Below are 26,033 nucleotides of genomic sequence, written 5' to 3'. Positions count from 1 at the left end.
TCCAGATCAATTAGGACAGAGTAGTGTAATACTAGTGCAACCAGTGAATCTTAATGAAAAACATTTTACAGTGCAGTGTGTGGTTTTGGCCTGAGACGTTTTTAATCATGGCAGCATCTTGCATTTGCTCAAACAAGTGAAAGGATGCAGTGACTTACGACTTGCTCTTTACCCACATTTTATACTGAAATATTAAGTTGTTGTCAGTTCTGACATATCACAGCAATTAAGGTAAAAGTGGTAAGGAAGTTGCTGTTTTCTTAATTTCTTACCTCTCTCTCAAAGATGAATTATTCAATTTAAGCATGGTGGCTGATAATGTACAGTAGACCGGGAGACAGTGGTGGCCCCCAGGAAGGCGATATAAGTGGATTCATTTCAAGATGCCTGTTCCTCCGAAGACTTTATTAGATTTAGTTAATGAGAGAGCAAGGCAGGCAGGCTGACTGAGCGCAGGTTGGGGAGCTGGAACGTAATTAAGCCGTGAGTCTGACGATGCCACTGTTACACACTTTGATTAAAAACACGTTCAACAGCTAATCTCCAACAAATTAAAGCAGTTACATCGTTTGGCATGGTCACCTTTGGTTCCCTCCTTAAATGAGATAAATCCCCCTTTCTTTCTGCCTCATCCTGCTTCACCACCACCAACACCTTCTATACCCCCCGTCTGCACCCTAATTCTCCATGGTAAGTAGGTGTAGCTACATGCCTAGTCAACCAGCCGGTCCGTCTGTCTGAGATGTAGTTAACCCTTGTGTGTTTTATGTCTTCCATATGCCCTACTGGGGCCTTTATGGCTGGACTGTGTAATACAGGAGAAGCCTGTATATTTCCAGGCCAGCACACATAAGTCTTCTTGTCTGAGCTATAATGAGTGTTAGTATAGATTTCCTGTGGCTCAAACACTAGGCTTAATTGACCTGAACAGCTCTGAGTGACTTGGCACCTCCCGTCTCAACCTTCCCTCCTCCCTCCACCCCCCCTTCAAGACCTTACTCTGGGACAAAGAGGCTTTTGTCCCCAGGCCTGCGCCGCAGTGCTCTAAACCTTTGTTGACTGTTTCTGTCTGACAGAGCAAATAGCGCTGGCCTCCTTTTGTTTATTGTCATTTTTTGAAGTTTGAACAAAGTTTATACAAAGCCCCATTTTCTGACGATGTTTGCTGCCTGCAGGGGAAAAAACAGAGAAGAAGAGAAATGGTTTATTGTTTGTTGAATTTTTGACTGTCTGCCGCTGTCTGACCTCTTATCTTCTCATCTTCCCCTTTCTCTCCCTGCTTTTCCTCAACCTCTCTCGCCCTCCCTTCATCGCTCACAGGGATCACATATACACGGTGGACACAGACACTGCCAACAGTGACGAGATCTTTTTCAGTAAGGTGAGTGAGACGTCTGTCTCTTTGAGGATGTGTTGTTCCCACTGCGCTCTGATTGACAATGTAACCCTAATAACCTCACCCTCAGTACTGCTGTGTGTTTGTGTGCACGTGGGTGCGCCTGCCAGCAGTCTTACTCACCCTCTCACCGGTGTGAGCCTGCAGTGTTCACCATGGTGACCCCGTTAAGAAGATTATCCAATCAATCAGCTAGCAAACTGCCTGCGTCATCCACACTCATCAGTGGGACAGTGGAAGGGCTGATGGGTGTGTAACGGAAGCTGTGAGTGCAGTAGAGGAAGTGAGGGGGAGGGATAGCAGAGGATCAGCAGGGAAAAGGTAAAATGAGGGAAAATTACAGAAGGGTGAGAAAGACAATATGGAGGCAAAGGGGGGGAGAAAAACCATACACCATAGAGTTGCAGCTCATTCAAAAAGCCTCATACATACTAGACCCTCCACTGTAAGAACCCACTCTCCATTCCATTTCAGCCACTCCTCGCTGGCATCACTTGCCCTTAATATAATGCATGCAAACAGAATTCAAACAAGGCCGTTTTCACGTGTACAACAACCCGCCGTCCCTCCACCGCCTCATCCACTTCAATGTCAAAGCCTGGCGAGTGGGTCCTAATGAGAGCGGGCTGCAGATGAAAGGCTGGTGGTAGATGTGCAGATTGATTGATGACTGAGGGGTCTTTAATCAGTGGCTGAGCTCCAAACATGTTGTACAACAGTGGCGGTACGCAGCAGCCTGAACCGGAGGCTCAGCGCTGACCCTCAGGCCACACAGGGGCAGGGACGACAGAGGTGTATATGTGCAATAACGTGTGTGTGTGGCTGGATAGCACTAACTCGTAAGTGTGTGTTACAGTGTTTGTTTGGGGTTGACTGACAGGAGTGGGCTAGATTTGACCCACAGGCCAAGGCAGGCCTTGTGTGTATGTACATGTGCACAAGGATGGACAGCCTATCAATCCAAAGAAACCGGCTCTCTGCTCCGAGTTCTGTCCTTGGACAGAACTCAGGACTTTGATCCGGGGTCGGTATCGTATTTTCTTCTCTCTGGCAGAGAGTTTGACGTTCAAGGAGGTAAACTGAGCTCCAAACAGTGCTTAGAATAAAGTTCACCTCAGAGCAGGTGCCCCGTGAAGAGAATCAATAACAAAGAATGTCAGATGATCATTACTGATTATTATTGACTATTGATGCTTATCTTCAGTGCTCTCTGTAATTTATTGGTCTCACTTTTTTTCTCTCAGAAAATGACATGGAAGTCCAGACAGGGAGATGTGGATACCTGCAGAATGAAAGGGAAGCACAAGGTACACACACACACACACACTCACTGACACACACATTCCTGTGCTTCATTTATAGAACAAATGTCACCCTATTCTTCACAAAACACTTCGTTAGTCAATCACACATTGTACACTGCAGACGACCTGTGGCAGACACAATAGCTCTCAATGTCTCCTCTCCTTTGTCTCACCCTCTCTCTCACACACACACATTAACTGACACGAGACCCTGAAGGTGCAATAACACACTCCCCGCAGTTCATATAACCTTCTGCTATCGTGATTAATGGAGCACATCAGAGGGAGTCTTCATATCTAATGGCAGTATAATTTTATTTTCCTTCCACTGAAAAAGAAAGATTAATTTGTTTATGTTCGACAAACCTGCAGTATGTAAGTGTCTTTATTTTGCTGCACACACGCCTCTTACTTGTCTGTAGAGCACTACATGCCGTACTTCAAAAGAACGACAAGAAAGAGTCTCCTGTATTACAAGCCACATGTGAAAGTATCTATTATGAAAGACACTAATGTCACCGTGGACCTAATTTCTTCCGTTTCTCTTTCTTCCTCTGCTGCCCCGCGCTCCCTGAAGGATGAGTGCCACAATTTCATCAAAGTCCTCCTGCAGCAAAATGATGACACCTTGTTTGTTTGTGGAACAAATGCTTTTAACCCCGCCTGTCGAACCTACAAGGTAAGGAAGCACAGGGATCTGAGAATACACACATAAGGTTAATACACAGCATTTCTGCCCCTTTCTTTATCTCAGTGACAGGCACTCATAATCTATACTCAACAAATAATGTGTCTTAAAGAGGCCAGTTGAGGTTATCCTTTTTCTTAATGTGCCATATGGTTCTTTGTGCTTGCAGAGGAGGATTTACTTTTTTCCCACTAAAAACACTGTTCTGTCTGGCCTTTCCTTCTGTTACCCATCTACATCACCCTATAATTCATTAGTACATGCTGCAGCACAATGTGTGCACCAAGTGCATACATGTGTAGGGCATCACTTTTGGCAGGGCAGTGTTCTGGAAAAGATATGCAGTGATCTATTAAGTCCGCAGCTTGTGGTACTGAATCATTACAGGCTACCTAATAAACATATAGTCTAATTGGTTCACATTTGTATAGTGTGGTATTGCTTCTTTGGCTGCCAGTTAGAAAAATGGTTCTTTTTACATGACTTTGCCAAGATGGCGAGCATTGAGGTTGAAGAGACTTCATTGTTTTAATCTCACTCTTGTGCACCAGGTGTTGTTAGTGGCCAGAAAGGGGCATCTGTCTAATCAGACCAGACTGTGAAGGGCCTTAAAGAACCAGTAACTCCAACATATTGTACATTAAAACAGGCAGACCCCCCAAATTTGCAGCATGGCAATGAGCATAATTTGGCCTCTTTAAACTTTTTTTTGCTGCTCTGTTGCACACACACAAACACACTTTTGAGTACTTTTTTCAACCCCAGTCATGTGAGAGCTCACAGGAGGGGGCAACAGGGATATGGACATAGATGGATGACTTTCACAACTCAGCAGGACCTCCTTCTATGTCTTTATCTCCAGGTGTACTTTGACATGCTCGATTTAGAAGCAGAGAAACCCAACCACCTTCTTGCACTCACACACACACACTGGTCTGAAACCTAATTCAACCTTCTCCTGTAAACATTCCTCCTGGTCATATTTGTGTGGGCATGTCTGGAATAGTTTCAAAATTCCATCAGGAAAAAGTCAAACCATGAAAAGAAATGATGCATTTTATTGACCTCGGGTCAATAAAGAGAGCAGGTAGACATTAAGATTGACTTGGCGGACAAAAATATGTCAATATAAAAGGTACACAGGCAGAAGAGAAGGACGTTTGGTATACAGGGAGGCAGATGGACAGCATGGATGGGCTGAAAATGTCCCAATTTCTTCCTTCCTTGGTGGCATAAATATGATGTTTTTATGTGAAATATCTGTAATTTCTGTTACAGAGAGTCGGCCTTGGTTCATTTGCAAAAAGTGTTGGACTACTGATAGGACAGAAAAGCAACTGTAATTGGTTGTCATTAATTTTCAGGTGCATATTATGCTTAAGATTCAAAACCAACCAAAGACCAAAACAATTGTCATTTTATTCAAGTAGGAGGAAGAAATATACACTGGAAAAAAATTGAATAAGAACAAGAAAAGAAAGACAGAGGAAGACAGACGAGCAGACAGCGAGAGAGACTGTGCAGTGCTTCTGTCCTGAAGGAGAGGTTATTGTTTGGTTTGTTAGGATGTGATGTGATGGTCACAGCACACGGAGATGTTATCTAGGTAGCCTGTGGGGAAAACTCTCCTGCTTTGGTTCACTAGATCTGTTTACCAGAAAAACAAGACATCTCCGCTTCGTTGCTTTTGTGGTTCAGCATGCTAAGCACACAGAGTGGATGTCTTTCAATTCACCAACTCCTCCTGCAGGGAAAGTGGAATTTATGCCTCTGCATTTATCAGGCGTGGTTAGCTTTTATAGTGCCTACGGTTATGGTTTCAAGGTTTGTGTTTTAGCTGTTACTGCACTGATATTGCTGCTATAGCCTGCTGGAGTTGAGTGGAAGGGAGAGGAAGTGTTGTAAAACACGGCAGGAATAACATAAAAATGAAAAGCATGCTTGTCTAGTTTGATTTACTAATTTTTTGAAAATTGAAACATCTGTCCACAACGATATAATAAAACCACAAGCATCACTACTGCTCACTTCCTTAAAAAACATCATTCAAATGACAATATTCTGTGCTGAAGACAGCAAATAATTGAGGCGTTAACAAAATCATGCAACAAAAATGATAACCACTTGGACACAAAAATACAAACATGTATGCATTTTTTATAGATATACAAATGTGTGTATGCACCCATACAAACTGTGACAACTGTGCTAACATGCAACCTTACAACACACATTCTACAAAAGCATCAGACACACACACACACACACTGTGCTGGCAGGCTGGCAGACTCTCTGGGCAGATACCAGGCCTTTGATGGCGTGCTGGGCTCATCCACTCTGCTTGGTCAAAAATGTGTGTGTGTGTGTGTGTGTGTTTGTGGTTAAATCCACCTTGGCCACAGTTTGCCTCTCCATCTCCCCAGTGTGACAGCACTGAAAAGAGCTTCTGTTTTGGGGCCAGCCTCATCCCACATTAATCAACAACACTGTGAGGGCAAGCGGGAGGGGATGGGAGGCATGGAGGGAGAGCAGAGGTGGAGGGAAACAGAGGGGAGGGAGACACAAAGGGGGCAAGGAGGGTATCCGCCCAATCCACCACAGATCCCATGTTGTTTTGTCTTCTTACACATTTTGCACCTCGTTACATTTTTCTTTTTCTCCCAGTCTCTAAATGTCCTCACAAATGTATCGATTCTTCTCGTTGTGCCTTCATCCCGTGCTGGCAGTGTCACCTTTGCTTAAACACACACTGTAACGCTATAGAAAGAACAGAGACAGACACCTTGGCAGCATGGCACAGTCCCTTAGCACCACATAGCACCCAACATCGTCTTTCCCTCTATTCATCCCCCCCCCTCTCTCTCTCTCCTTCTCTCCTCCTGCCAGCCTTAATTCCTCTCCCCCTCCGTTGCTCCCACCACTCCGCCATCTTTCCCTCTGTTGCTTTCTCCCTCTGTCACTCCCTTGCTGTGTTGTAATAATAAACACCCGATCCAGCTGGGCTGATATATGACTGGAGTCAGTTTCATCGCCTGTTGCTGGGTGAAGCGGGGGGGATCGGTGGGGCGTCTTGGAGGCATCGGCTCCCAGGTGATGTGTCCTCAACTTGATGCTGGTGGACTGAGGTGTACTGGGAAATTTCATCCATTCTGTGCCTTTGCATTTGAAATGATGTGTGCACACTGAGGGATTTATTGTAATCAGTCAGGTGAAAATCCATCCACAGTCACCTGTTCCAGAAGCTGTACCTAACACAATGTTCCTTACAAGACAAAATAGTATAAAAGTTATTATTATTATGATAAATCATAATAATACCTGTGCAAGTACTGTTCAATCACTTTCCTGTGAGCTTCTGATCCTGCTGCTTAAAATAACACATTTAGTTCAGCAGACTTCCTGCTCTGGTGTAAAAACTGGTCAGCGAAAGGTTTCGTCCTCCTGCTGCTCTGAAACAGGTTGCAGAGAAATGGGCCATGACTATTAATCTCCCAGGGAGATATGTCCTTGTTTGGTTTACACAGCCGCTTATGGCCCAGGTGTGAACTTGTGCACTTGACCTTTATGGATGGAGAAGGTTGTTGCAGGTGGAAATATGGATTGCATACAAAGACATGTAGCTGGAGCTCAGCTGCAAACTGTAGGTCACAAAGCTGAAATATTTATTAGCATGCTGGTAGCAGGGGACCATTGGGCATTTTTACACATGGACAGAGTCAAAGTCACATATAAACAAAGTTAGAAGTTGGACAAATGTAGCACAGCGGAGGAGACTGGCCATAATCAAGGCACTGTTAGCAAGGGTGCTACACATCTCCAATGTGTACACTTACTGGCTGAACATTCCAGTGCAATAATCAGATCTGTTTGCACATGGGCTTAATTGGACATTATATAGATTTTGTGCTGATTAGTTTAATGCCCTGTCGACTGATTGGGACTGTTGGGTGTTATACAGATGTCACAAACTGCATTTTGAGACTCCAACAATTAGGACAATATCTCACTTTTGCCATTTATCTGGTGTTATTTTTGCAAACACTGTCACAAAGGCCTCATGAGGGTAAATTGACAAGTCCATTATATTTCAAGCAAGCTGTTTCAGACATATCGTTAATAAGTGGCTCAGTTTGCCCTATATTTGTCCTCAGTAAGATTTCACAAATCCCTCTGCAATGATGAATAAAGCCCATAAAAGAGTCCTCATAAAAAAACAAGAGACACAGAATCTGAAGAGTATCCCTAACCCTGCATACCGGAGCCAAGACTGAACCAATTATAACCCTGCTGATGGGCATGTTTTGAATCTACATTGTGTTTGTCTAATTAATTAGCATATAGCCTATGGAAAACACCAATGAGCTGTTATAGTAATTAATTCATCTAGATACACTGCACCCGAAGCCAAGGTTACTGTACATTCATCTGCTCGGTCCCTACAGAACAGTGTGCTGTTAAGGCAGGCCTGGTGATGTGTGACAGTGCTGCTACTGTTCCCCTCCTATTACTTTGAATTGTGTTTTGCAACAAAGCAGAGGCATTTCTTTCTTGACAGCAATAATAATGTCTCCCAGGTAAACAAGGCGGGCTGCTCTGGCATCAGATTTCTTCATGGTAATGTTGAAAAATGCAGCAGCAGTTTTATGGATTTATTTATTTTTTTTAAAAAATGGATATTGGTTCAGACAAAGCTAATGATGGGGGAAGAAAGGTTGTTGTTTCTCCTCACATGCCAGCTTGACTGAAGCCGTATCTGCAGCCGGACTGGGAGTGTCTTCCTCTCTTCAAAGGCAGGAATAGATTAGTGACAGGCGGCCATGCCCAGCAGACAGAGGTCACTACCTTTGTGAAATCAAGCTGAGGAGTTGTGGTGGGGGCTGTGGTGGTGGTGGTGGTGGTGTTACAGATATGTGAGTGCATGTTTGTGATGTGTCAGAGGAGGAGGCAGTGTTTGCATTAGGTCGATGACACAGAGGCTGCTGACGTTTCAAGCTTAACCGAGTTCCCATGTCACCCCGTACACACTGATTCAGTAGACACACCTGACCTTCAGCGACTCACGTCTCTTATGATTAACTCAGTCTAATCTATAATTATAGTCTCCACTGTCTAATAACAATATATGTCCAGCTTTCCTCCATATATTACCCTCCTGTAATTTCTGAACAAACAGAAGAAATGAGAGATGGAGAAACGCACTCCTGCTGCTGCTGCCGCTGCTGCTGGTGGTTCTGTGTTTGTTGTGAAAGGTCACTTGTAATTTTCTCTGCCAAATCAGCCTCAACAATTTCTCTGGCAAGATTTTCCAGCATTGCGCCGGCGTGTGTGTGTGACCTTTTTAGTGGGCAGATGATAACCGTTTCCGCCGAGACAGGAATAGAAAACAAAATGACCTGTTTAGAGACCAGAAAAGGGCGGCGTAAGCAGTTTGCAGGCCTGGCAAGCGGCGCTCCTCTTTGTCAAGAGAAAAGGAGAAAGTGAGGAAGAAGGGAAGCAGAGTAAGAGATAGATGGAAACAGAGATAGAGAAGAAAAATGACTATGTATTGTGAGCTTTGTTGGCAAACTGTGTGTGTAGTAATCTTCTCTGACCTCAGCCTCTTCGTCAGAGCTGTGTGGTTCCTCTTAGGCCTGTGTGCTTGTGTGTATCCGTGGTTTTTAGCCAGGCTAAGAGAGTGTCCTGAGGCGTAAGACAAGCCTGCCCATGGTGGGATGATGGTGACCTTTCACCCACATCTGATCTTCCGCCGTGCCGGGCCAATCGCACTGCAACTAAAACGGGTGCACAACAAGAAAAACTTGTCAACATTCCAATTCACAGAGATCTTCCTGCTAACAAAGGACAACGACTGAAAATAGTGCAGAGGAATGGAGTGTCTGAATAACACATTAGAGAAACTACACTCCTGCTGTCTTGGTGCAGAATTAAGTATGAAACACAACAAATCAGGGAACAAGTTTCGCCCAAGGAAAAGCTCTTAGCACCAGACAAAAGCTGAGGCTTTAATGACTACTGTATGATCTGCTATTTAAAAACGACTGTGGTTTGGTAAAAAATTCTCACGTTCCCCGCTCAGGGCTGTGTGCTCACCCATTTTCTTCTTATGCCCAGCAAAAAGCACAGACTTTAGAAATCAGGGCAGAGGGAAGCGCTGCAGTAAATGGGTTGATCTGTCTTGAGGGTAGTTAACTCTTCTTTGACACTAGTACATTTGAAGGATAAAAGATGGCGGGGGGGAAGTGTAACCAAATCCACCCATACTGTGAAACATGTTGCTGTGGAGAATGTCTGTTTTTTTTTTTTTTTTTAAACCTCGCACCATGACAGCTTCCCAGATACTCCCAGATGGGCTGCTTTGACAGCCCTCAGTAGGACACCACAGTGGCATCCAAAGTATATTAGTTTAGGGCAGTCTGACGGACACTGACAGTTGTGTAACACAGAATTTGGGGTAATTTTACAATGACTCACACCATATTTCTTCATTATAACGTGTTTATTTTTATTAGTGCCCTTAGATTTTCACCTCTAAAAGGGAATTAACTCTTCCTAAAGTTTTATTTTCAGTCTATTGTCTTGTTTGACACCACATACTACATTGTTTTGACCTCCTCCTGACCTTTCACCTCATTTTTGCCCGTAGATGGACACCCTGGAGGCTCTGGGCGATGAGATCGGTGGGATGGCACGCTGTCCGTATGACGCCAAGCACGCCAATGTTGCCCTCTTTGCTGGTAAGATTAAACATGACTGCATCTGTGTGGCAAGTTGTGCTTGTGGTCCAAAATGAGAAAAATACAAGTTTCCAAGAGATGAATGTAGACAATGATAGTTCTGCTGTTTTTCAACTGCCATGAGGCAAAAACATTAATCCCAATACTCTCCTATCTGCAGTTATTAGACATTGGAACATGTGTGAGCTAGATGGGAAAGTTGAGTGTATCTGAGTGAGGGATTAGTTGCGGTTGTATTTAATATTATTCTTAATACCCTGCGGTTTATTCTAATGGCAATGGTTCTCCGACAACACGCACTAGAGCGAATCATCAAACTGGGGGCTACATTTGTGTCAGAGTATTCGCCTCTCATTAGATTCTCTTTGGAAACAGTGCCGTGGCAACAGTAAAAACAGAGTCTGTGGCTTTTATTCTTCTTTTCTGTCATGCTCATTCACTTTCTTTCAAAATGCATAAGATTAAAAATAAGTCACAAATGGAAGGGACCAGAGTGAGTCAGCTTTCCGTTGGCGGGTGTGATTCCTCTGATGCAGCGGACCCACGGGCTGCTAAAGACATCCAGTCCTCCGTTCACATTTGCTGTGAACCGATTTATGGCACTATTGATGAGCTGTCCCTGCCGCTCTGCAGCACGAGAGCAAACTCCTTAGCTTGACCAGCTAATGTGTAGCAGAGCCACTTGGAAGGAGGTGGAAGCTCTGAGTAATCAAGAGGGTTGCTATCCTTTCAATTATGTAGTTTGAGTTTCCACTGTGGTTATATCCAAGGCAGGCTGAGGTCATGCCGATGGTGGATTGTGTTGTCGTGTGTGCCTGTAAGTGTGTGCAGGCCCTCAGTGTTTGTGCACATTGCAGTGTTTGCAATTACAAATGTGAAACATGTTTGAGTGTGTGTGTGTGTGTGTGTGTTCAGCCTGTTTGTTGTCCATCAAAGAAGCCTTCGGTTTTTGTGATTCATTCATTTTCTAGGCCTGAGCCATCTGAAACATGTTTGTGTACCCAGCCTCAGAAATCTCTGAGTGCTTTATGTGTTTCTGTCTTGATTTAACTTCACTCTCTTCATCTTTCTCTCTTTCTTCATGGCTCTCTTTCTCTTCATTCTTTTCCTCAACTTCATCTTCATCTTTCCCCCTTATTGCTCTTTCTGTCCGTGTGGTCTGTCCTCTCCAGATGGCAAGCTGTACTCGGCCACCGTAACAGACTTTCTTGCGATCGATGCGGTCATCTATCGTAGCCTTGGAGACAGCCCGACTCTGCGCACTGTCAAACACGACTCCAAATGGCTGAAAGGTGAGTGGGGGACACACAAACAAAGTCGCTGTGGTTGGAGAGCACCAAGCTGAGTGACAAGTGAGAAAACAAACTGGGGTTTTTACATGCATGCTTGACTATGTTTGTTTTCTGGGACTTATGATTTATGTGCAAACATGTCCTTGCACCTCGGTGTGTGAACGCAGGTATGAAGAGCAGAAGCACTTATGCTAATGCTGCATGCTCTGTTTGGTGCCGTTATTTGGCCGACCTGCCTTCTTGCATGGAGTTTAAATTGTCCAGTCTGTCAAAATTCAATAGAGAGATCTGTCTTTTCCTGCATGCAAATTATTTCGCTGATATGATGGATGATAGATTGAAGCTCTCAGTGCTCACAGTCGGTGCTTTTCTGCATAATATGACAGATATTCCGCCTGTTTACTGTGAAATATGGTGTCAGAACTGTTTTGTCACGGCAAAACGACACTTTGGCTCACATTTCTTTTCCTTTTTTTCTTCTTCCTGCAGAGCCTTACTTTGTCCAGGCAGTCGATTATGGGGACTTCATCTATTTCTTCTTTCGGGAAATTGCTATGGAGTACAACACCATGGGAAAGGTAAGCACAGGACCTATTCTTCTGCTGTTGTTTGAACTCTAATCAGCGGTGACTTCCTATTTACTGGGAGAATCAGGAAGTGCCACAGGAAACTAACAGGATATGGGTGTATCACATAACGGGAAGGAGGCTTTCAGGGGCTGTAAAGAGGCCAAAACATTTTTTTAGCAACACTTAACCACTGGGCAGGATGCAGGCCCTAAAATAGATTCAAAAGAAAATCTATGGATGTCTGGAGATCTCATTTTGAAGTCTAAATATAACATTTGAATTGCACGTCCGCCATCGTCCCGCAGCGCTCCCATTTGACCTATCGTCTCAATGTATCCCAAGAGGGATTCCACCCAAGAGTCTGTGAGAAATGTCACGAACTGGGAAAAGGAAAGGTTTCCTCAGGTATTACACCAGAAGGATGCCATTTATTTTTGATTAATCTCCTCAATTCAGCTCTGGACCCTGCCTTGGGAAGGTTTAATTGGTAGAAGAAAATGCAAATTATATTGCTTAATATGCACTTTAAAGAATAAATGGAAGGACAGGGTGAGGAAGAGAGGGTGAGGAAGAGCGGAGAGGACATGAGAGAGGGGCGGAGGTAACAAGAAACACAGAAATAATGGATTCACTGCCAGAAGTGACAGCCATGTGTTATACAGAGCACAAATGCAGATCAGGCCTCTCAATCTGCTGGGTGTTTTGAAAGCAGTGTCAGTATAATTATGCATGTGGTGGTAGAACTGATGGAGCAGAGAGCAATTCAACATTTAGTGACTGATATCTCTTCATTATTACACAGCAGAATGGCCTTCACTAACAATGTACACAGTCGTCTTTGCTTTATGGCAAACCGATAAATCCGCTGTGGCAGGTTTGCGTTTGCTTTGGTTTTAATGCTGCATTGTTACATTATTATCTGGGAAACACAAAAGGATAAATATTTCATTACACGAGTGAATCAACAAGCCTGGAGTGAGGTATTCGTTCGATGTGAATGATGTGTATTCGCCCCTTTCTGTGTGTCTAGTTGTGCCCAGATAATCCCGTGTGTGACACATCGAGCCGTAATGTGTAAAGCTGACATAATTCCACCTTCCACTTGAGAGCCTTACCTGTTCGGTGGAATCCATTTTCTATCATCTCCGTGCTCAAAATCTCACAGACTGTGTCGGCTCTGTTTTTCTTAGCTGCATTTCTAAACTCATATTTGTGTCAATGGTGTGTATGCGCTGGTGTGTGTGTGTGTGTGTGGTTGTCTGAGGGTGTGTGTGTATAGGGATCTGGTTTAAATGCATGTTTGCTCCCATTCACACTGTCAATTTTAGGTCAGGGTTAGATTTATAGCTGTTAAGTATAGTGTGACAACGGCTAATTACAATACTGGCTACGCGATCTTGCGGCAGTGTTGTAATTATGGCGCTTGCTCCTATTTGAAGCTGTGTAGTTTAAACTTTCTGTTGCCAGGTGTGGACTCTTTAACACCAAATCAAACGCACCAATTTACTCCCCTGTCTTTAATTTACAATAAAGTGGTGAAACACTGGATTAAGTCACTGCGGTGTCTCCCAAAAATGTTGTCATCCAAACAAGTCCTATAGTGAGAACGGCAGGAAAAGGAATAGTGGAGGTTCATGAGAACTTTGTGGACATCTTGTTTACAACATGAATGCCACAAAAAATGAATGAATGGCTAGAAAGTAAGAAAGATTGGAACTCGTGGTTGTACACATCCATATGTGTCCAGTATGATAATACACATATTGATTACTGTAAAGAAAATCAAGGCTTTGGCCTTTTAGATATAAAATGTCTATACATTTGCATGAAATTTGTAATAATTACAACATGAATGCTTGAGTTCTGGGTTCAGTGACCACAAATCGATCAACATCCAGTTCATTCTTAATGGACATTGGTACCAAATTTAAGGATATTCTCTATAGGTGACAGACAACACAAAAGCAATCATTATAAGATCAATAAATCAACATTAGGCTGAAGGTGTGTGAACGCTCATAAGGACTGTGTATGTGGAAAAATAGAGGCAGTTACTGACCTAATTCAAGCTGTGTAGGACCAGTGTAGTGTTTCCTCTAAGGCTGTAAAAAGGGTGAAAAAGCCTAAAATGTGCAGACATGACAAGCAAAATATGAATACATTATGAACCTCTAAAATTCTCTGATCTTGGGATAAAGTTGCAGAATATAGGGTAAAATGTCTGTAACCTCATCGCCATGCCATTATTCCATCAGGTGGTGTTTCCTCGGGTGGCGAGGGTTTGTAAGAATGACCGTGGCGGCTCGCCTCGCGTCCTGGAGAAGCAGTGGACCTCATTTCTCAAGTCTCGCCTGAATTGCTCCATCCCGGGCGACTCCCACTTCTACTTCAACATCCTGCAGGCTGTGACAGATGTCATTCACATCAGTGGGAAAGACATAGTGATGGCAACTTTCTCCACACCATACAACAGGTACCCCGAAGGACAGAAAATCAGCGCTGAGCTGCTGTTTGTTCGAGGTTATTTCATTCAGCTCTTCCTCTCATCTCAGACACGTTCGAATGTGTCAACAACTTTCCCTTTATTATCCTGATTATATTTCTCAGCTTGAAGTACTTTTTAAAATGCCCTCAATTCATCAACACCATGACAGCCTGACCTTTGTTAACGTTGCTAGCGTGTGCTCCTGCTGTGCCTCCTGGCGACATGTAATTTCTGAGCCTACCGGGTCAACATTTACATCTTCTGTCAAAACAGTTCTGCTGCCCTTTTGACATGCAGGTGTTTAATCTTATTTTCCCTTTTATGATTCACATTCACAACTGCTTTCATATTCGCAGGCAGTGGGAGTTTTTATCTAAATTGAAAATTACCACCAAGTCATAGAGCTCGGCTGATAGCTTGCACATATTGTAATTTTCCATTTTATGGCTGCTTTTTAGCAGATAAGACAATTGCTTGTGACAACGCAATTGAGCATAGTTAATGGACATTAAAACCCAATGAAGCGGTGTCTCTGAAAATTTCTATAAGTGCCGTTTTTGATCCCAGCATTAATTTTCCATTACATAGTCAGGCGTTGAAATTGGAAGGGAACACGTTCAGACTGTAGACAGCACGTAGGGGTTTGTGTTGTTTAATTGTGTGTCTGGCCGTGTAGCTGCGCACTTGTTGAGTCACAGTATCAGGACGCCTCGTTCACCATCTATCTGCCTTGTTAGCAGCCATAAACAGTCATACAGTACGACTGGCTAGCGTTCTGTACATAGCCAATGCAGAGGGTAATTACTGTAATTTAGCAGCTAAGTCAAGAATTAACAGCTCTCTGACCTTGCTCTCTATAATACTGCCCTTGTGCATGCTGTCTCCCCAATGTCTCTGTAATGACTTTAACCCATGATGCAACAGCAAGAAAATCCAGCCAGCTGAGAGCGAGAGAAGGACATTTTTCTCTCTGTAAACAGCTCTTAGTTTTTATTTTTGTCTGCAAATGCATAAAGAAATAGAAAAGTGACTCAGTAATCTGCTATGCATTGATTCTGTGCAGACAGAGAGAAGTCAGTGGCTCCACTGCTATCACAAGATGGCCTTTTTTCCCGTTAAAATGAAAAGCAATAATAAGATAATCTATCGTCTATATTTTCAGGCCAACAGTGGATGAGGTCTGATGCCTCCAGGCTTTTGGGGAAACCCAGTCTGGGACTGGAGAGTGAGGGAATGTGTATCCTCATGATACTCAGACACTGTTCATGGACTGACTGATAGGTTCATGGCCAAGCACATTTACATAACATAACTGACTCCTACATATATGTATTTAGTGCAGCAGTCACAGAGCCTTCAAAATGGCAATCACTGAGCAGCTTCCCTGAGCATGGGGGGGAAGTCGTACACTGATGGTGTCCAATCAGATGAACAGGGAGACAGACAAGTTTAAATCCACCTTCCTGGATGGCAGTCATCATCACTGAGGACTTGTGGAAGAGCACTCCTTGTCCACTCAGGCTTCCTGATTTTTTGTTCCCATAGTTGTCTCACAAAATCAATGCAGAATCTCTCTGTAAAAGTGTGACCCTTTTCAGCAGCACTTGATGCTGAATCCAGTTCTGATCAGGTCCAAGGAGTCATCCTCTAGCCTCTCTGTGCCTCATTTGAATTCAGCAGTCCAGTTTTGCCTCCCCTATGTTGGCATCATGTCTTCATGGAAATCATTTAGATCAAGTTTCTCTATCACATCACTCTAAACGTATATATAACAAGATAAAAATGTTTGCTTCCAAAATTTAATCTCTTCTATTAAAAATGCAACATTTGCACCACCCAGTTAGTCTTTTTGTATAAATAATGCAAGTAAGGATAAGGAATTTGTTGCCCTTAACATTAATAATCTGACTTGGCTCTGACTACTTTTTGAAATTTGACTGTATCACACTGCGCAAACAGCTAAAATGAGCCGTAATGGAGGGACTTAACCCTACCGAAGGGAAATTTTAAATCAAGTTCTCTCTCATGTCTTGGTGATATTGTCCAGAATTGGCAACGTGTTATATGCTCAGTCAGTCAGGAGAGTTATTTATGTATTTTTTTTCCTCTGTGTGTGTGTGTCATGGCAGTATTCCAGGCTCAGCTGTGTGTGCCTATGACATGGCGGAGGTGGCCAACACATTCACGGGGCGTTTCAAAGAGCAGAAATCCCCAGACTCCACCTGGACGCCTTTTCCTGAAGAGAAGGTTCCCAAGCCAAGGTACACAGCAGTTAATTAACCACTGCACACATGCACGAACACACACACACACACACACACACATCTATCTCTTCCTCTTTGTTCAAACAACAACTGGCCCGCTAATCAATGCATAAGACTCATAATGTGTTAATATCACCACACTTTTAACTCATGTTGCGTCATTTTTTTTTTTTAGCAACATGTCCCCATATTATTTCAGTCCGAGGTTACACATCCTATGTCTCATTGCGTCACACCCACACACTGCATGCACTCTTACACCTTAAACCATTACCTCATCCCCCCACATGCAGCTGCATCGGTATCAACAAATGAAGCATGAGATCATTTTACAGATGGCTGGCTAATTCCACAAATGTACCAACCTGATCAATCTTACATCTATTGCTCACTAATTAGTGCGCTAAGAGCTACTCCACAAAAAAGGCAGATTTACTACAAAGATCTAGGCCATGATAATTGTTAGTGCGTGTGTGTGTGTTCCCATATGGCTGAGGAGGCATTTCCTCGCCTGTACTTAGCTCATGTGCTCATTCACCTCCACACATTGTGTGAATAAAGTGGTATACATATGAGAACCCTCCTCAATTAGCATGTAATTACGTGTTTATGTTCAACAAGGTCAGACGTTTCAAAGATCGGGTATACCTGCTATTGTTTCTGCAGTAATTGATGTGATTGATTTCATTTCCATCGTCTGCCGTGTTCAGAACCTTTTCTCTGCAGGCAAAGCAGACGGAGAGCTGTATCAATGCCACCTAGGTCTGGCCCTGCAGCAGACTGTTCCTCCATGTGTTACACTGTCATTCGGAATCATTTACAGATTTTTTTTTGTATTTCAGGGGTGTCTGTTTCCATTCTGTCCAGAAAATATATTATAGCGCTGAGCGTTACTGCCTTTGTCTTACAGTGGGAGTTGTTGAAATTAGCAGCAGCTTTCATCTGCATTCGGAGCAAATAATACTACCTGAAAAAAAGATATAGCGAACCACTTTGGACTGGAAAGCTTACAGTAACACCACCAATATATATTTTAAGGTTTGATCCTTAAATGTTGACAACGTCAGCGGCCAGCTGGCTAATATTGCCAGGACCTGATGTGGATTATACGTTCAGAGGCAAGGTATCAAAGACCACGCAGTAAAGAGGTTTTACAAGCTCTGTGAGGTGAGATGCCTGCAAAGGGGATATGCTATCAAAAGCAGCTTCTCTTTTACAAGACGCGGCCCGACTGCCTGTAAAAGGATCAGATAGATAGAATGTCTCAGTGCCTTACCCTGAATCCAGAGAAAAGAAGACATCTTGTGTCCTCCTGTTTGACCAAAGCCTCTTGGAATGAGGGTTTAAGTGATTTAAAGCTGCACTCCCCATTGATTTTGGGGAAGTTGAACTTTCTGCCTTCTATTGGAGCTCTCGCCATGAAGAATTGCTCATTCCCTCTCACTCAATGATTTTTCATTTGTGCTTTTTTCCTCCTCCTGCTCATCACTTTTCCCCTCTCCTTCACCATTCCTCCTCCTCATTACCTTCCTCTTCCTCCTCAGGCCGGGCAGCTGTGCTGGCACTCCATCCATGGAGAGGTACAAGGTATCCAATGAGTTCCCTGATGACACACTCAACTTCATCAAGATGCATCCTCTGATGGATGAGGCCGTGCCCTCCATTGCTAACAGGCCATGGTTTCTCAAGACCATGGTCCGGTAAGTGTTACTCACTCGAAAGACCAAAGTCATCATCCGAAGGTCTGTGAGCCTCTTCAGCCCAGGACAATAATTACATGAAGTGCTGCTCAGAGAGTCAGCCTCATTAAAAGACAGCAGTACTCCGCCGCAAACCAACCACTGACCTATTTTCATTGGAGTAGAGGAAACTAATCTACACTACACTATCTTTCAGTGACTGTGTAGTGAGTAAACTATAACATGCTCCACAACATTACTTACTGTTGGGATATTTCTAACCTGGGCTCACATCAGAACCTGACACACACTGTATAAAGTTGACAATGAAGGATCTCAGACTGTTTGATCTCCTCTCTATTGCTTCCATCTTTAGGGTTCAAATTGTTATTTAGTTTTAAAAACAGCCTTCAGCAGTTTGTTGCAACCAGGTGTGTAGACAAACTTTGAAATGGTTGCATTTGGAGCTATAGATTAAGGTAACTACTGTTCACTTTCTGTGAAACTGGGCTGATATTTCAAAGAGATGCTAGGATTAAAAAGTACTTTTTTTTGTTCTGTGGTTGGCTTTTCTCTCGAGTTTTCTGCAGTTAAGCCCATTTCCCAAAAGCCAGTGCACTGTGGCTGATGCCGTTTGATCATAAAGGTCTGTCTGGGTTTTACTTCCACTACACACACACACAGACATTTCAGCCAGCCTCTGGGGGGATCGCGACAGCGCACCACCATCCCGTCTGCGATGCAAAATGAGCTGACAGCGCATTTGGTATATATATATATATATAAAAAAAAAGTAGAAAAATGTGGACCTGCTTCTGAATTGCAGCTGTGTGAGATTTAAGGTCAGGACAGCTTGCCAGGTCCTTGACAGGCCTCAGCGGTGGTGGTAACATCACTTTAAAAATCAGCTACATAAAAAAAACTTCAAGTTATTTGCATCGTATCACATCTTGCTGCCGCTTTGCTGAGGTCTGACCTACATACTGTGCTGGCTTAGTCAGAATATGAAGAGCTTTCATTAAGGTTATCCCTACAAGTCTCTGTGTTCATTAGGCTACTGTATCATATGACACAGTGTTTCTGCCTTTGCATAATCATCAGTCAGGCTGTTTGATTTAAATATATCACCCCTCTGAGCAGAGCCTATGAAGGCAGTGGTTAAAGGTATTATGTAAGCTCGTGGGGTTGGAGGAGGCCTTATCTGTGTCTGTTTTCTGATGTGGAATACTGTTCTTCAGCTGAAGTCAATTGGAAATGAAATCAGTAATAGGGTTTGATCTGTGCTACACCCTGGAGAGGACACCCCCATATCCAGCAAGAGCTTTTGCTTCAAATCTAAAATCGCTTTTTTTTTTTTCTTTCTGTCTTGAGACTTGCTGTGTGTGGCAAAGACCTCAGCTGGCTGGGCACAATGAATCACTCAGAGGGGGGGAAAACACTCAGAAGAATTCCCCCCATTATGACTTTTATTATCTTGAATAGGAAAGCCAGAGATTGTCTCACTCCTTGAGATTGTCTTATTTTACTGAGATCAAATTCCATTGACTGCAGTCCTTGGAGCTCCTGTTATGATTGAAAAAATGACTGTAGACCTTCAGATTGTTGTTAATGTTAACTGGACAAAGGCAGTGACGCAAATATCAAAAAAAAAAAAAAACAGTAGAAAGGATGAAAGGATGTGACCTTGTTTTTAAAAGGGGAAAAACTCTAATAGGGTTAAATGTTCTGTCATGAAGCCTTCTTTTAGCATAATGACTGTTTTACCTTTTCACCCAGTTTTAGAAAACATTCCATAAACATTAATGAGGGTAAAAGTGGACTTAGATACCCAGATAAGCTCTCATCTCTAATCTTTAAATCCCATCTCCTTCAATTAAAAAATCTGATTTGCATAATACACACTGATGTGCAAATTGGTACCTTTCTGATAACTTTAACAGTCTCTCTGCCCTGATAATGAGATAGATACCAACATCTGTGATGCAATGAAATCATATGGTTAAAGTAAATAGCCTCAAGATGCAGTTCTCAATTTTTTTTTATCTGTTTATAAGCACAACAGGGCACCAATCCAAAACTGTCTGACTGGCAGGTGTTTAATTTGCTAACCTGGACCCTTCTTGGTATGCCTGGGAGGTTAAAGCACGTCCAACTGGTGCAGAGCCAAGCTGTGCGATCAGCAGCTGTCAGTTATCAAGTAGAAAGTAGTGCTTGTTGCTTCAGCTACTTTTAGGAAGCACTTAACATGCCCCATGGCAATCTGACTGAGTTTTTAATGAAATAACAATCAATTAATAAAATTTATAAGAGTCTCCTGCTGTTTATTTTTTAGACATCTGACGTGCTTGATGGAAGGCACGTTAAATGATTGATTGGTTGATATAATTATTGTCAGAGACATTCATTATATTCGTCTGGTTATTTATTAAATTTCACTTTTTGAACCTTATGCAGCAGGTGATGTTCTGTTTATCTTCCAATCAGTGGACCTGGGCCTCTGTTGGTGGGTAAACTTGACTTATTGATTGACTGACGGGATGATTTGACTTCTCTTCTCTAGGTATCGTCTGACACGCATTGTGGTGGACAGTGAGGCGGGCCCCCATAAGAACCACACCGTGGTCTTTCTGGGATCTGAGAAAGGCATCATCCTCAAATTCTTGGTCAAGATCAACAACGGCTTCCTCAACGACAGCCTGTTTTTAGAGGAGCTCAACGTCTACAACCCTGACAAGTATGTCCACAATGGGAATACATTTGTGAGAGATTTATAGACACACACATTTAGAGACATTGATACAGTTGCTACAAACGTAGGAAGCCCCGTTGTTGCATGTGTGTGTAAGTGAAAAAGAATGGGTTTGATTTTGCATGTTTCCACCAAGCCAACCCACCAACCCACCAGCTCCATCACTACCAGTCGGTTCCCCTGACCCAAGTTATATAGTGAAGCCAGCCAACCAGATGGCTACTCTATCATTTAAAAGAGTTTTATCAGGTTACACTCTGCCCAACCACAGCTACTAAATTAAAGACATAGACCCTAAGGCTCTGGATAACATAGTGCTGTGGTTCCTGACCACAGTGGAGCCCAGCTCCTCCAAAACACAGGCTGATTAAAGGAAACACACACACACACACACACACTTAGGCCTGTGTTTGTCTTCAGAGCCAACCTGGGATCTCTCGCTAATACATTGCACGTCTGGTGGTACGTGAACAGAGGGGTGAGTTGAGCATTGTTGGGTATTTGAAGTATAAGTGAATAAGGAAAAATCAGCCACAGAATGATCCTGCCAAAGCAAATATTTAGCTGAGAGGTAATGGATCAGAGGGAATGGAGGGCAGTGCAAACATGAGAGAGGGAGTGAGAGAACAGCGGTGAAGACCAGGGAGGAGAGATGAGAAGAAGCCGAGGGGAGAACACATTATTATGTTAGACAGCAGAGAAGAAGAAGGGAAACAGAGTGAGGACTTGATGGGAGGGCTTCCAAGGTTACCACTGTTTGTTATCCAACACGCTGCTGCCATGTGACGAGCCGCACGTAAGGGATAAGGGGCAGGCCCTCGCTTCTGTCCTCTCCCCTTGCTGTACCTCCCTCTTTGTTTCTCTTCTCTCCTCTCCTCTGTCTCTACGACTGTGGCCGAGCATTCGCCGGCTGCCGGCCATCTGGCTTTAGTTGCGTACACTTTGCACGCCTGCCTCTCTGCCTGGCCGGCAGGATCAGCCTAGACCCGATTGTCGTGCATTACCCAGTGTAGATGGACTGTAAGCCCTAATTGAGAGCGTTAATGCAGGACCAGAGCTCTGCGTATAGGGGAGATTAAATCCCAGTAGCTGGATGGCAAGATGGGAGAGAGCAGTGGAGGGAGAGAAGGGATAGAAAGATGCTTGACACGCCCCAGAGGGATTAGAGTTTGCTCCTGTGGGGCTGCAGAGACAAAGACAGCTAGCAGGGATGGAAGGGGGGCAAAAGGTTTGAGTTAGTGTTAGTGGATTTTCCAGTTAAGTGCTGTGCTATTGCTGACTGCTCACAGTGCCCATCTGTCTGTTTATCTGTTGTATCTGTATCACCTCTTCCTTTATCTCTCTTTATCTCCCACCCTGACCTCATCTCAAGTCCAGCATTATCTCTGTTCCTATTGACCTCACAGTTTGTCTTTCTGCCACATCTTAATCTGCTTCTTTTTATTCTTCAAATGAACTCTTCAAACTTAACTTTTTCTTCACAATATAGTTGAAGTAATCCATGTTTTATCCCTCTCTGTTCACCTCTTCTAGGTGCAGCATAGAGGGTGTGGACGACAAACGCATCATTGGTATGCAGATAGACAGCAAGGGACACGCACTCTGGGTCGCCTTCACCTCCTGTGTGGTTAAGGTGCCGCTGTCTCGCTGTGAAAGGCACGGGCGGTGCAAGAAGTAAGTTTGATGTTTGCCTTTTAAATCACACACACTGTGAAGCACCTCTAAACGAAAGGTAAACACTGTCCCAGTGCATAACGGAGAACATTATTGTCCTGCAGGTCCTGTATAGCCTCAAGAGACCCATACTGTGGTTGGGTGTCAGAAGGAGCCTGCAGAGAGGTGGTTGGCAACATTAAGTAAGTAAACACCAAGCATGAGATGTGCAAAGTGGGAGGAAAATGTGATGGAAAGTGTCAAAAGTTACATCTTGTCCTCACCAGGATGGTGACAACAAGCAGATGTTGTTTAGGTAGCTGTGAGTCCTCCATTGGATTTCTATCCACAAGAAGGTGGAGAAACCAGAGATTTTTTAAGATTTGCTTCTCCCCAAACATCTGTTTTCTGAACTTAAGCCAGTTTGGTGCATAAACATAAAAGTTCCTGGTCTGACAGGAAATGTCACAAATGTCTTGGGTGAGCATAGGTGAAGTAAACGCTGATGTTTGTGGACTTAAATGGTCTTCATCATGCTATGCTTAAATAATCACACGTTGTTTTAAAGGTAAAGGCGGCCAACCTCTTCTATCTTTTCCAAAATAGAAGAGAGACTGTGTAAGTTAGAGTGGTAAAAGCCTGTGCTGCTGAGTTCAATGTTATATACTGTTAGGGGACATAAAAATCTTCTGGATCCTTTCATTCATCTTCCCCGGTTCTTTGATTAAGAAGAAGTTGACAATATCTGGTCTCAAAATTACAATTTATTCTAACAGTAAAGAAGCAAATTCTGGGTCACACAAACAGAGATCTCTGTGGTTGCCTGGCCTCACAGCCAGAGAACAATATGCCATTCTTGTAAACACCTTTTATCCTATCTTGAGATCCCATAAAATCATGTCCTTCCCTAACTCTTCACCAATGGGGTCAGCTGAACTGATATTTAGTTTACCTTATTTGGTAATGGTTACACCTTAGAGTCAGGAGAAAACAGAAAGAAATAGCAGGGGGTCCCCTTTTGTCAGTCGTAAACCTAAGTTGAAGATAAGTTCTCCACGAGAATGATCACTGTCCCATACGAGTGACTTTATGACGCCCCATAAAAGCTTACACCTCTTCCCCCATGTAAGCTCACTTTAAGTCCTAACATCTCATAAGCTGTGGGTCAAATCTGAGAGTGACCAGGAAACCAAACTCACAGGAAGGTGGGTCGTAAAATGGGGTCATAGGGGATGAACACATTACTTCAATCAAGATCTAGATTTACAACCTTAGCTTGATATCAACCAGAGCTGTCTCCAAAGAGCAGACAACAGCTAACAAAGGAAATGAATTACAAAAGTCTATGAGAAGTAGGGAAATTACACACTTCTCAATACATTCAGTATACCGGTCTTTTTTTGATCTTCTGTAAAACTTACTTAACACATAAGTACTTATAAAACACATTACAGTAATATGCATACAGAAATGAAAACTTCATGTTAGGGACACACTTCTGGATATGTGGACCCACACCACATAATAACATCATGCAAAATAAAATCTTTCACCTAACAATTCCCCCTTTTGAGCTCATTTAAGAGCTCACAACAAAGCTTCCTCTTCCTCATCTCCCGACTCAGGCACCTCTGCTACCAACAAAGGCATGACATACACCTATATCTTTCTTCTCAATAGCTAATGCAATTAACCTAGTACCTAAACAGTGCACAAAAAGAATACAACAACAACCACCATATGTAGTTAAAATACCCAAGAATGCTGCAAAAGAAGTGATTAATGACAATACCATACATATAGAATCAACAACAACCAACAACAACAATTACAAACAATAGAATACAACTACCCAACACTCTCCACTTTCCCCAGAGTCCCATCTTGTCAGTCAAAGTCTTCCTGATAACAGGAACCAGAACCTCCGCTCCTGAAGCTTCAAACCTTCCTCTTATCAACTGCTCACTCGTGTCAGCTGTAATTCACCGTCTCGTCCTCTTCAACCAGTAGGGTAGACTACCTACTGGTCACATTCCTGCGTTCAGGGGATTATTCTGCCCCTTGTATTTTCTCCTTGTCCTGCTCCATCTGAATATCGGCCAGCATCTGCCCTGGCTCCAAGGCCGGGGTGCACTAGCTCCAATGATACCAGGGGCCTCCTTTCCCTTTCAGCCGCTCCGCATGGGAGGTGCGCTCCACCACCTGGTAAGGGCCTGTCCACCTAGGCTCCGACCACTTCTTCTTTATCACCTTCATGAGGACCCCCTCAGTGTGTGGCATGTCCTCATCTGGTCTCTCAGTTTCTCCTTTCACCTGTGATATACATACTCACACCAAAGCTTAAAATTCATTCCAAGAGGCTGTCAGCCTGTAAAAAACTCATATTATGTGAATTATGTGGCGTTATTCACTGAACATCATATACACGTTAATACAATAAAAACACTTGAACCCATATAAATTTGGTCTGTGCACAGATTTTAGCCAATTTTTGTTTCTAATTTTGGTTCATCCTTTCCACTTTTCCCTGTGACTGTGGGTGATATACTACACCATACCTGTGTCTTAGGCCCAAAGCCTGCTCCACCTTTTCTAGGTCTGCACTCTTGAAGTGAAACCCATTATCAGATAAAACACTTTTTCTCTTCAACACACACCTTTTTTCTCTTCAGGCCACACTTCTGGCCACCATATAAACAAATCTACTGCCATCAGGAGGTACTGACATTCCTGGTGTTTCTCTATCATGTCTGTATAATCAATAACTATTTCCTGTCCATGTACAACTGGGAGTGGAAAACTTCCCATGTCTGACTTCACTATGTGTTTGGAATTATACTCATACATATTTTACACTCTTTTACTCAATTCTTGGTCGATCCCTGCCATACATGGATGCCACCAATGTGTCAAATTCCTCAACATTTATTTCCCACAATCCAGGCCCATGCACCTCATTTAAGACGCTCTTCCTGAGCCGTGGTGGAAGCACTGGCTTCCCTTCTGGGGAATACATCACATACATCTTGATTCTATCTCTTGACTCTGCCCCCTCTACACCCGGACCATCTTTTCCTGGGAGAAGTTAAAGACCTGATAAGCTATTTTCTGCACCATTTTAATAATTCCTGCTGCATGTCTGGTGCAATCTAACTGTTTAACCAAGTTAAAACAAATTAAAACCTATCTCTTACCCCCCTTTTTCTGAAACAGAACACCA

At 43.3% G+C, this 26,033-nt stretch overlaps 1 protein-coding gene across 2 annotated transcripts in view; it reads left to right on the top strand.

Annotated features, from left to right (window-relative positions):
* sema6a (sema domain, transmembrane domain (TM), and cytoplasmic domain, (semaphorin) 6A) overlaps positions 1 to 26,033 on the top strand; it is a 103,880-nt gene that overhangs the window by 51,090 nt on the left and 26,757 nt on the right. For both annotated transcript variants that reach the window (XM_028413689.1, XM_028413688.1), the window contains exons 4-15: positions 1,321 to 1,381; positions 2,641 to 2,703; positions 3,278 to 3,379; positions 10,032 to 10,122; positions 11,295 to 11,414; positions 11,904 to 11,992; positions 14,239 to 14,456; positions 16,598 to 16,729; positions 18,277 to 18,432; positions 20,972 to 21,145; positions 22,694 to 22,834; positions 22,939 to 23,016. In XM_028413689.1, the coding sequence (XP_028269490.1) occupies positions 1,321 to 1,381; positions 2,641 to 2,703; positions 3,278 to 3,379; positions 10,032 to 10,122; positions 11,295 to 11,414; positions 11,904 to 11,992; positions 14,239 to 14,456; positions 16,598 to 16,729; positions 18,277 to 18,432; positions 20,972 to 21,145; positions 22,694 to 22,834; positions 22,939 to 23,016 (1,425 nt within the window). The remainder of the gene's footprint in view (positions 1 to 1,320; positions 1,382 to 2,640; positions 2,704 to 3,277; positions 3,380 to 10,031; positions 10,123 to 11,294; positions 11,415 to 11,903; positions 11,993 to 14,238; positions 14,457 to 16,597; positions 16,730 to 18,276; positions 18,433 to 20,971; positions 21,146 to 22,693; positions 22,835 to 22,938; positions 23,017 to 26,033) is intronic.

The sequence above is a fragment of the Parambassis ranga genome, chromosome 9 (assembly GCF_900634625.1).
Source record: "Parambassis ranga chromosome 9, fParRan2.1, whole genome shotgun sequence".
Lineage (NCBI taxonomy): Eukaryota > Metazoa > Chordata > Actinopteri > Ambassidae > Parambassis > Parambassis ranga.
The sequence above is the reverse complement of the archived record's forward strand: the minus strand, read 5'-3'. Positions and strand labels throughout refer to the sequence as shown.